This window comes from Drosophila melanogaster, chromosome 2L (assembly GCF_000001215.4).
Source record: "Drosophila melanogaster chromosome 2L".
NCBI lineage: Eukaryota > Metazoa > Arthropoda > Insecta > Diptera > Drosophilidae > Drosophila > Drosophila melanogaster.
This window is the reverse complement of record NT_033779.5, coordinates 13137272-13148948: the sequence shown is the minus strand read 5'-3', so window position 1 is coordinate 13148948 and position 11677 is coordinate 13137272. Positions and strand designations below refer to the sequence as shown.

Below are 11677 nucleotides of genomic sequence, written 5' to 3'. Positions count from 1 at the left end.
TGTATATATTTATTTTTTTTTTGGTGGGTCTTGGCTTTGCTTTACCGCTAACTGCAGACGTTTTTATAGGCTTAAAGTGGAGGCTGATTGCAGGCTGATTGACAGCTGCTGCGGCTACTTGAAGCTCAGTCGGTAAATCACTTGGCCAAAAGTCCCCCTGGCCACTCCCCCCCCCACAATCCACACCCCGATTCGGTCGTCCTCCTTCTGTTTTTGCGGCTCATAAATATTTGGAGAACGCGTGCTTCGCCTCCGGCTTTTGGTCGTTGTTGATGCTGAAACTAAGGCTGCTGATAAACAGGCTCAATGTATTCCCCTTAGTTTTTGATGCCAGTCAGTCATCCAGAGTCAGTCAGTCATTCAGTCAGTTACCCAGTCAGTCATTTGGGCATTCGGTCATTTGAAGCTTGGCCTGGAAAGCAAAATATTGTTACTGCGCCAATATGTTTTGCCAGATATCTATCTTTAGTGGCCCAGGCCAGAATGTATTATGATTTTGTACCGCTTTCGGTGTGTACTTGGTTACAAAATCGATAATAATATGAAATATTGACAGCCAAAAGTGGTCTTGACTTGTCTCGAATTGCTCTATAATTTGATTGCCGGCAAGATATGTATATAAATATGTATATATATGTATATTGGCATGTACATTTTCCCGGAGATCTTGTGACGCAAAAGACAACAATTGCTGGGGAGGCGAATTTTGGCACTTAATTCAATTTAAACGTAAATAATTGAAAGTAGTAGAAAAGATGCAGATAATATTTCTTGAACCTAAAATTCAAGCGAAATACATATTAAAGTAGTGTTTTTGGAAGTTCAAAACAAAATGGCAAGATGGGACATAGTTATAGGAGAATAATGTTTAGCTTTAGTTAGTCAGCTATAATCCTTATAGTTGAACAAAAAAAGATGCACAAAGAGACTGGATATGAGTTAGTTAAAAGCCAGGTTCAAAAATTTCCCCATATATATGTCTTATAGACAAAAAGCATCGCTGTCAACTTTTCAGGCTTGTTTGGCAGTTCTCCAACATCGCCACTTTACTCCCAACCATAAATTCAAAAGCGAAACCGGCAAATAAACACAAATTTACACTCAAACAGGGTTCGTTTGATATATATATGTATCGTGCTGGTGCTATATGTATGGTACTGGCAACATATCGTGGCAGAAACATAGCGATCCAAGTGTCCAGATATATCAACAATGTCGCTGTTAAGCGCCGGAGTCCGATGATTTTGGGCTGCCCCATGTCGCCACTTTTTTTTGTCACCGAACGAAAAGGGCTTCCGCTCCACAGGAAGGGATACATTTTCCCCATGCGTCACGTTAAAAATACAATAAATATACGCAAAACCTTTATAAGTTTTGAAACCAAAAACCAAAGCTGTGCGCTCCATTGCCGAACTATTTTATAAAATGTTCGAACAGACACGCCAAATTGAATCAGCAATGTTTAAAAGATTCAGCAGAAAAGTCCATTGCACAACAATACGAAATATTTAAAGCCTTTCATTCAACTGAAACGTGATGAGATTAAAGCTATCAATGTAAATTGTTAAATGAAGGGAGTATTTTTCATGCGAAAGAAGTCAAAATGGGTTTAAATGGTAAATGTGCAATTTTAATGGATTTTTCTGATTGTTAACACATTGAAATAGAATACTTATATACCATATATAAAATATATATTATATAAAATATATATATATTAAATTATTGTATGAGATATATCTTTCTTAAAAACGTGACAATACCAAAACCAATATCTAAACAAAATCATACTTGAAGTTCAAAAAGAATTTAAATACTTTTTTCGAACATTTAAGCAATACAATCGGAAGTCGCTCAAACCGCCACTGACTCATCCGCTTGATGTGGTTGCATTGTCCAGATGTAGATGCACTTTTTTTTTGGTATATGCAAATTTGGATTCATATTTTTGCAACTTTATTTTAGTTTTAATTGCGCGCACGCAATAATTTTCCTTGATGGCGCATCAACGTCAAGGCGAATCGCTCGCCAACGCTCCATCCATCATAAAAGGCCAGCCCAGCAGCGAGTTGGCCAAGTTGGCGGGTTTGGGAGGAGAAGGCTCTTTGATTATGAGCGCGTGCGCACAATCAGGCAGAAAAATTCACAGAGGCAACCAGAATCGACTTGGCTGGACTGCACTGTCCGGTGGACAGGGCGAAGCCAGAGATTCACCCAGTTGGGACTCGATTATCATTATCATTCAGGGGGCGCAGCGGCCATAAAAACGATTCTGCGATTCCCTCTGTGTGTTTCTGTTAGCCAAATGGCGTCTTGCGCCTTGTTTTGCATGCTGCGCTCGTTAAGAACGCCACCGAGAACAATGCAACAGTGGGAGCAGTACACTGAAAATAAAAAAGGGTAGTGCTATGGGGTAAATACTGCAATTGATATGGGTAGAAAAACATTAGAGGATCATTATGGGTAACTTGCTTAAGTATATATATAATAAATCTTATATCTTATAGATGTATTTTATAAAATAAATTTATATTTAATAAACTCATATTTTAAAAATCCTTACTTTCTAACATTTTTGTTAGACTATTTCCTTAGCAACATTTGCTTGTTTTAATTGGGCCATCTAACTTTTTACGGTGTAAGACCAGCAGCATCGACAGCAGTTATCCAACTGGTGTCCAGTAATGGGCTTAGCCCAAGTAAACCCCCTCGCCAACCGAAAACAACTGCGGTTTATAATGACGTATCGGGCAAAATAAGAATTGAGTCAAAGCCGCGACCTGCATATTGATTCGGCATGGATTAACAAACCTGACTCTCCTTCTCCACGGGCCAAGTAATAAAGCCAAGAATGCGAGACGTTTGCCTACTCATGACAATGCAATCCATTCTTATATAAATATTCATTTTAACTCATAGATCTGTTGGCCAGTAGCAGGTGCCATGCCTGCAAATAAGCCAAGACCAGTAGTCGCAAAGATCAAATCGATTTGTGGTGGACCTTGATGGTCAAAAGAGCTAATCTTTTAAATATGAATTATAAATATCACGAACAAGAACCACTTGATGCATTGGAAATGGGAATTTTTTACATTAACCTGGCTTTTAAAGACCAGCAATTATAGATAAATTATATGATGGTTGATACTTTTATTTAAGAGAATATATTGTTTAAAACTATAACATCTGTTTTAATTGACTTCTCTTGGCTTCTCTTTGAAAAGTTTATAAATCTCTTTGAGCCAAAACAGCTCTTTGGTATAGCTCTTAGCCAAAAGTCGTAAGACGAAAAATAGAAGAAAATCGGGCATAAAGTAGAGACCAATTTAATTTGTTTGTTTTACTAATCAGCGGCACGTACTCGCACGTTTTTTGCGTCAAAGTCTTTAGTGCGGTCTTTAGCTGAATTCTGTTCGCCGATATTGGAGCTCTTTTTGTTGCCATCGCTGCTATTGGACGGTACGCTTTTGACCAGGTCGGGCGTATCGGCTGCCGTTTGGCTAAACAGCCCACGTTTAAACATGGCTCAGAGCGTGCTAATCAAGTGGCTACGAAAACAAAATTACGCGACCGACTGAGCAAAAGCCAGCTTTGACTTTGTCTCGTTTTTCATATATTTGTGGTTACCTTTCCAGGGGGTTCTTCGATTTTTGAAAGAGGTTTGTAACACTGAAAAATATACCCACAAGCTTAAGGTATATATGAAGAAAATTTAAACGATTAGATGTCATTTTTGGTCATAATTAAAATCGAGTTATTTTTACAACTTCAGTATTATCAATGATATTGATCATTGAAGCTTCGAAAAGGGTATTTAGACATTGGCTGAAAAATATTTATTTTCCTCCTCTTTTTTTTGATTGACTTTGGTTTTTATGTTATTTGGTCGCGTTGCGTTGAAGTTGGTTTTGGCTTTGGACTCCGGTGAAGCCAGGGGATTTGGGGCTAGGGCTGGGCCGTCGTTTGGGTACGCTTTGATGGCTTCTAGGTGAAGGTCATTGTGTGACTGAAATGTTAATTTGACTGACTGTCGTACTTTTATGCCGGAGTGCCTGGGCTATTTCAGTTGTATCTTTTTAATGGCACTTGCTAAGGTTCTATACACCTAGAAGTGGGTATTCATGTCGGCTTAAAAACCACTAAACAAAACTCAAAACCAACTTTGATTTGTTGCGCCGCTGGTATGCGGCGATTTTTAAATGACTGACATTTGCTAGCAAGTCGACATAATATACAAAAGCATCAGAAAAAGTTTGAAATTTTTTAAAATATACATTAATTATAGAATTGAAGTTGAGGATATTAAAATAATTAAAAACATATTTGTGGTTATTATTTCAGTTGCCAGCAGAGTTTTTATATTATATAAAGAATTTTCTGAAACGTTTTAGAAATGACTAAAAACGATCCGTGTAACAGCTTACTTTGATTTCAATGGCGCAGTCTTAGACTCCAATGATGGCGATGCAAATGAGCGACATATTTGCAGACAAGTCCACCAGCAATTCGGTGAATGGGCGGGCGTCTGCTTCCCCGGAGGATAATGAGCTGCAGCCCCCGTGAATCGAGTCTGGTGGCCCATCTAATGGTGTTGTTCGCATGGTGGTTAGATGGTTGAATGCTGCAGCTACAGCAGCAACGATTCAGCACCGTTTTGCTGATGCGGCACACTCCAATGCCATAAAAGGGCATTAGCCTCGTGAGTAGATTGCATGTTTTTACCACAGGTTTTCGTGGATGGGCTCCCGTCTTTTGGGGTGGCAAAGTGAGGTTGTACTGGCAGCTGAGTGCGCGCGCTTTGGAAAATTGAATAAAGTGCCGGAGGAGCCAACGAAGGATTGAGGCAACGAAGCGGAGTAAAGTGCTCGATGCTGGCAGCCAAGTCATTTAAGGGTTGCCGGCAGCACTCACATCGGCCTACAAGGAAAGATGAAATACAGTCGCTTTGCTAAGTTTATAATCCCTTATTTAGAGTACATTTTCTGACTACCCAGCTAACTAACACAACTCTAGTAACTGACAGATGATTGGCATGGCCGAGAATTTTCTCAACAGACATAGCAATTATTTGGAATTAATCATAGACTTATTTGCATGACTGTTGATCCGCAAGTGGCAACGTGTCGTATGCGCAATGCTTGCTCTTGCTGGGTCTGCGATGATTCAGAGGGGACTCTAGTACCGCCCAACGCATAAATATGAATGAGGAAATCGAAGCAGCTTGCCACTTGGGCTTAGCCCAGACTGGATTTTCCAGAATTCCATTGAACTTATTACTGACCGACACGATCCATATAAAAACGAAAGAAATTGCATCTGGCTATGCAGTTGCCGGCGGTGCATTGATCAGCATGATGAGCCGCATCATATCATTGCTTCTCCTATTCGGAATCATTTGTGCTGCTCTAATTGCCGGCCATCCGCACGACCTTATTGAAGATCCGGAAGGTACCAATGATGCTTTGGAGGAATCTGGCAGTGGATACAACAGTGCCGAAGAGTTCATGAATGCAATGGACGAGCTGATCAGACGCTGGCAGGAGAACGATGCAGCTCATGAGAACTCAACTGACTATCCAAGTCTTGATGACGATGAGACGACTTTGGATTTTATGGATATTACCACCGAACCGGCTACTTAATATGGAATTATTTAGTAGTGCTGTAATGCTAAGTCATGCTATCCTATTGTCTGTAAATAATCTAGTTCTTCAATAATAATTATTAAGGGAAATAAAAGAAAGTTTTTAGAAATTTTAAAATGAAATCAATCAAGAGAGAATCAAGAGATCTTCATTTTTTGATAATGAATGTTGCCTACTCCGCAATTTCGATTTTAAGTACGCATTAAATACTAGTCATAGATTGAATTTAATAGCTCGTTTAGTATATCAATTAAGCTTGTGGTAAGCTGTGTTGCTGTTAAGCTGGAATTTCCCGCACTCACCTCTGTCTAAAAGTATACATATCACCTTTAAACCAACCACTTAGAACTGCTGATAACCCAGGGCAAGGCTATAAAAGCCCAGCTCAAGAGCCGACTGACATTCAGTCAACTGTAGCCAGAGCTAATCGAAAGAAAAATGCAATCCATTCTCCGACTGCTGGTGCTGTTTGGATTAATCTATACCGCGATCGGTGCATCGGGTATATTTCAGAATATAAACCTCGGTGGCGAAGGAGGAAGAACACGATCTTCAGGTGGCAACTTGGACTGGAGCGATAGTGTTCACAGTTCTGATGACGATAGGACTCTGAAGCTACTGGAATCGTTGGATAACAGTGGCAATGATAGAAATAATTGGGGCAACGATGCGGTGAGGAATTCTGGATTCGATACCGATAGATCCGCAGGAGACTCAAAGGAAGACGCTCGCGGATTCCAGTTTATACACATAGGATAAATGTTACGATGTTAAAATACTCAATTTAAATAAAAGAATTTTTAAAAGATTAAGAAATAAGCATTATAAAATGCTTTAGATTTTATTACTTAACAAACGTATTTATTATTTTATGAACTGATCTTATCTAACAAATCCAATGGGCCTTGACCCATTTCGAAATCAGTTCCGCCTGTTTCATCATTGAGAATTTTTCACTTTTACTGTCGATTTAAAATAGCACCCCTCTCTAAATATCTTTAATCATACAGCTTATGCTAATTAGGTGAATAATAAGTAGAAAAAAAAGAAACCAATTTTGAGCTTAGAATACCATTACGATGAAAACGAAAACAAAAAGAAATTAGCATATTTATGCGATTTTATGGTTAAACCAACGTTCTGTGTTAATAGCCGAATTTCAGTCTTCAGCATAGCGTTAACCAGTTATACATAACTATAACTAAATGAAGGCTATCGAGAGAAATTAAATCGATTTCCGCATCATGAATACATTTTAAGCAGTGCTAATCAGAAGAAAATGTTGCGCAAGACCTAAGCAAACTTACCTCCGAAAGTAGTTAAATTTTTCTTCTGCCCTTTGAACAAAATGGAATAATAGAAAATATTTGTTTGTAAACATACAACAGATCTAAATTTAATTACCACCATTAAAGCGTAATTTCTATCTCGGCAAATCAATCAAAAACAAACATCGAGCGGAACAATCAATTATTTCGATTACAATGCAATCAATTACTATGCAAATTCTCTTCGCACACAGCAATGACTGAATTCGTATAATTAAACAATTTTACGTTTAAATTTTGACTTAAATTTAAATGATTGCTTTTGCTAATTATTTACCCCGTTCAAATAACAATTACAGCAGCGAATTCGAGGTGTAAATAATGGAAACCGCACAATTGTGCTGCGTTTTTGCCGCAGGACGAGCAGCAGGTTTCTCTTTTAAAATTGCAATTATATTTAAACGTTTCCCGTATTAAACGCACCCCATTTTCCACGCACTTTATTAAAGACCCAGAGTTTTCTCAGCCACATTTAACGCATATAATCAGTGTTTTAATTGGCGCTTTAATCTTCATAAATAAACACACAAATAGCCGAAAGGATGTAAATTTCCAAAAGGGGAAAAATCATGGAAAGCTCGCACGACGAGTTGCGCGGTAAATAGAATGTGGTAATAATGCCATTAAAACTGTAGTACGTAATGATGTACGTGAAATAATTTAAAAAGTATGTTAGCTGCCGGCTATGAAAACTTGTTGGGTGTCACAACACAATTGCCCTTTGAGTCGGATTTAAGAACTTGATTACGCATACGCAACGTGGGCAAGGCCACATTGTCTCGACGCCCAACGACAGACACAAGAACGGAATGAGAATCGGGCTTCCAATGAGATAAGCCAGCCAGTTGAGGAGATGCCAGTGGTGGAGGTCATAAAAAGGGCGGAATTGAAAGAAATGAGCGCTAAGCACTCGAAATATGAACTGATGACACAGACGGCGGCAATCTTAAAGTAAATCCCAAAGTTAAAGACACTAGATGTTAAACCTGCCACGGAATCGGATTCGGATTGGGTTTCCACTTCCCCTCTATTCAGCAGCAGTGGCAGAGCTTTTACGCAGCCAACTGATTAAATTTATTTATTATGTCACTCTGCGTCTGTGTCTCACTAAATGGATGGATGGATGGCTGAATGGATGGGTGGTATCCCCTCCTCCAAGAGCTTACTTTATGGCCTGTTCTAGCTCTTAAGACCCATAATGGCAGAGCAATCGCTGGCTTAAGTCACCCTTCGGTTTTGTGTCCCCTCGTTTTCTTATCGATGGGGGGCAAATTGAATTTGGACTGCTGCTTATCAGACTTTTGTTTACTCGCTTATCGGGTATCCCAAATCTCTGCAAATGATATGAGATATACTGGCTCTGTGCCAAATACTTTGCTGATAACAAAAAATAAGTCTGTAACACCCGGCACAAAGTTGCAGTTCGTGTGTTGGAAGCACTTTCTCTTGTTATCGATTGCTGATACAACAAGAGAGAAACAATTAAAATATACAAAATACAAATAAAACAATAGACAGTTTGGGGTGGCTTTAGAGTGGGCAACATTAGGAAGCTCTCAACTCTCTAGCTTTTATAGTTCTTGAGATCAAGACGTTCATACGGACAGACTGGTCCCGCCGGTACTGGTCAGTTTTGTGGTAATCCCCTTGGCTTGTTTACTTCATTTCTACGTCTTTAAATAATATGTGTTTTTATTTCTTTTAATCATACTCTCTGTTACAAAGTAATTTACTGATCTTGGGGGTTCGATTCTTTTGAATGGCATTAACCCCCGTGGCTGGGGGATTCTGCCATCGATTGCTGGCCACAATTAATTACCACATTCGAGCAAAACAAATTCTGCATTTACCTGTTTTTCCTCTTTTGCATTCGCCCAGACAATTAACACAGGCAGCTCGATGATTGTTGTTGTCGTTGTTGCCCCTTCGCGTTTAACAAATGCAAAAATAATTATAATTAATGCAGAGTTTTTAGCCTTGAACTTGCATAACCTGCCGTAGCTCTCTCTCGCTCTTCGACGTAATTACTTTGTGGTGGTTCTGCTTTTTGGCCAGGCCAACAAAATCGTCATCGGCATTGTCATGACCAGTTCGTGGGTGAGCCGCAACGCCAAACAAATTTCGCATTCATATTTGTGTTTAGCCGCCACAAAAAAATGTAAAAAAAATTCTAAAACGTAGCTTAGCATTTAAATATTTTCAGCTTCGCTGAGCAGCGCGCGATGCAACTGCAAAACTGAGGGGGCAATAGATAGGAAAACTCAAATTCATATTGCTAACTAACATCTCTCTGCTCGCTTGTCTGGCCAAGTTCAAGGTGAGCATTTGCCGCGAAACTTGGCGAATTTCTGTGGAAACATCCAGCGAGCCATATACGATCTACCGCTTATTACTCACCTTTGACAAGGCCCCGAAACGATCGTGAATCTTAGCCTGACTCAGAGAATGTGGGGCTGGGACGGGGGGGCGGAAGATCAGTCAAGTGCAGCCAGTCCAGCTCATCCGAGAACGCCCTCGGGGAAAGGCGGACTGCTCCTCACTTACTCAGCTCGCTAATTAATAACTCAGCCAAGTCGGCGGTGGCACTAAATCATATTCATACTGCATGTATTCGCACAATGGAGGCAAAATGATCGGGTAACTAGGTATAGCTTCGTAGTTAGCTAATGCACTTTATCTGAATCTATTGCCCAGCGCGAAGAGATCGGGTTCTTACATTTAAAAGCCAGGTGAAGAAGGTACTAATGATGCATTCATCATAATCATTAAACTACCGGGTTATTCAAACGTAATATGCAATAGCAATTAATGATTTTAAGCACTTATAGAAAAAGATGAGTTATGCTTGCAATAAATACTATTTGTAAAGAACAAGTAATAATAAGTACTTATTGGATTACTATTCAATTATTCTTAACCATTTAATATATATATATATATATACAATATGTATATATGTGTGACAGAAAAGAGACTAAAATAGATTCTGCGCGTAATTGGAAACACATAGCAAATAGTTCTTAATCATAACCATAGTGTGTTCCCTCTATTCGATGCACCACTGACCCACTTCCATCATGAATGCGGCGCCTTCTTCTCCAGGGGGCAAAAAGTCAAACTGCCTTGTACCGCCCCTCCATATTCCCCTCATTATCATCTCATATTTGCCCCGCCACTTCTTATGCAACATTTGCAGATGCAATTCTTTTGAGTTTGCTCTCGCTTTCTCGGCTCTCGGTTCTCTGCTCTTTGCCGGCTGCAATTTTATTGCTAAATTAAGTAATTGGTACAAGAAGCCGCCTCCGCATCCCATCCGGCTGCCCTGCATTCGCTTTGGATTCTGCAATCTAAATGTTCAGCTATGTTTGCCTTTGTGCGAGTATCTGGGTATCTGTGGCCGAGTATCTGTATCTATTAGACCGCTGGCGGCCTCGTATCTGCATCTGGGCATCGCGGGGCGGCACACAATGAGAAGCGCGCTCTGTGCTCTTCTTTGGTATTCTACTTTTGCCTTCCATGGCGAATGTGTTTTGCAGATGCAATTGACGGAGTGGTGAGGGCAACAGAGCGTATGCTGAATGCGGGTTCGGGGCAAAAACCAAAATAATGTAAATATACAAAAGGAAAATGAAGTCAAAGAGACCAGGCGGCGAGCAAGGCAAGTACTCAAAATGCGAGTGTGGGTTGTGCAACTTTGGCAGATACTACAGAGCAAATGGTATCGCTTCTGCTACTTGCATTCTAAAGATTCTTTTGGGGCATCGTTCTTTTTACATATGCATACTCCTCTCGCGAATCAAAGCGAACAAATTCAAAGAAATTTGAAACTGAACCGAAACTTTTTATGGCATCCAAATGGCCAGACGTAAAATGGCATTACGAATTAACAAATAAAATAAAATAAAATGGGGGGCGAGACCATAAAATGAAGCACGCAAAGCAGATGAACTGAAATTCCCAAGGTCGCTGGCAAAGGAACTTTTTGTTAGCGTGTTTATGAAGATTTCTGAACTTACTTATATTTTTTTTTTTTGGCTGCTGCTGTTCATTTTTCGGTTCTTCTCGGTTTGTTTAAAGAAGAATTAGTCGGTCGATCGGCGGAAGCCGCTTGGGAACTGGAATTTCGGGACACTCAAACGAACTGGGATTTCGAGAGTTGGTTAAATGGAGTCTCAGGTAATGCGACAAATGAAAGGAAAAAAGCTCAGGCCGAAAATAAAGTTTAATTTCAGTGCTAATTAAAGACGGCGAATCGAAGCCAGCTCAGAATGCTGTATACTCAGATGTATGTGCACATTTAGCCAACTGAATTTATGTGCACGGCTTTCTTTGAATTGCGCAGCAGCCACGATTTCGAGATCTGTGTTCTGGGATTTGTTGGCTGAACCCTGTCCTTGACCCCAATGATATCAGAAAGCACCCATAAGCACCCGCTCCTTGTTTTCTCAGAGTTCTATAAAAAGCACAAACGAAACATCAGTTAAGACTAATTGAGTTTGGCTAAAATTGGTCAAAATGCGCAGCAAGCGGCCAAGACAAGAGCACCTACTCTGACCAATTCAATCGGATTCAAACCAATCCATCCAATCCAATCCGAGATTCGCCGCAACGAATCCATCAACGACAAGCAGCTCGCCACGATGACTGCTGCAAAAAGTCACCTTTTGGCACCTATATCTACCTGCCGGATGACATCATCGCGAC

At 40.0% G+C, this 11677-nt stretch overlaps 2 protein-coding genes and 1 long non-coding RNA gene across 4 annotated transcripts, besides 1 other annotated feature; 2 read left to right on the top strand and 1 right to left on the bottom strand.

The window, feature by feature from the left end:
- Positions 1–2040: 2040 nt before the first annotated feature.
- Positions 2041–2313, bottom strand: lncRNA:CR44199 (long non-coding RNA:CR44199). Its single transcript, NR_073769.1, has one exon. It is a non-coding gene; the product is annotated as a long non-coding RNA:CR44199 (long non-coding RNA).
- Positions 2314–5326: 3013 nt separating this feature from the next.
- CG16978 (uncharacterized protein) lies at positions 5327–5735 on the top strand. The gene has a single exon (NM_144312.3). The coding sequence runs from the start codon at positions 5352–5354 to the stop codon at positions 5640–5642; it is 291 nt and encodes a 96-aa protein (NP_652569.2). The 5' UTR covers positions 5327–5351; the 3' UTR covers positions 5643–5735.
- Positions 5736–6045: 310 nt separating this feature from the next.
- Positions 6046–6504, top strand: CG9928 (uncharacterized protein). 2 transcript variants are annotated; one of them, NM_001298955.1, is made up of 1 exon: positions 6046–6504. In NM_001298955.1, exon 1 carries the CDS (start codon positions 6084–6086, stop codon positions 6402–6404), a length of 321 nt encoding a protein of 106 aa, NP_001285884.1. In that variant the 5' UTR covers positions 6046–6083; the 3' UTR covers positions 6405–6504. The 2 variants fall into 2 exon arrangements, with proteins under 2 accessions (NP_001285884.1, NP_609602.2); NM_135758.4 differs by having other exon boundaries at positions 6046–6455.
- A 2023-nt stretch (positions 6505–8527) lies between these two features.
- Positions 8528–8582: a mobile genetic element.
- Positions 8583–11677: the final 3095 nt, after the last annotated feature.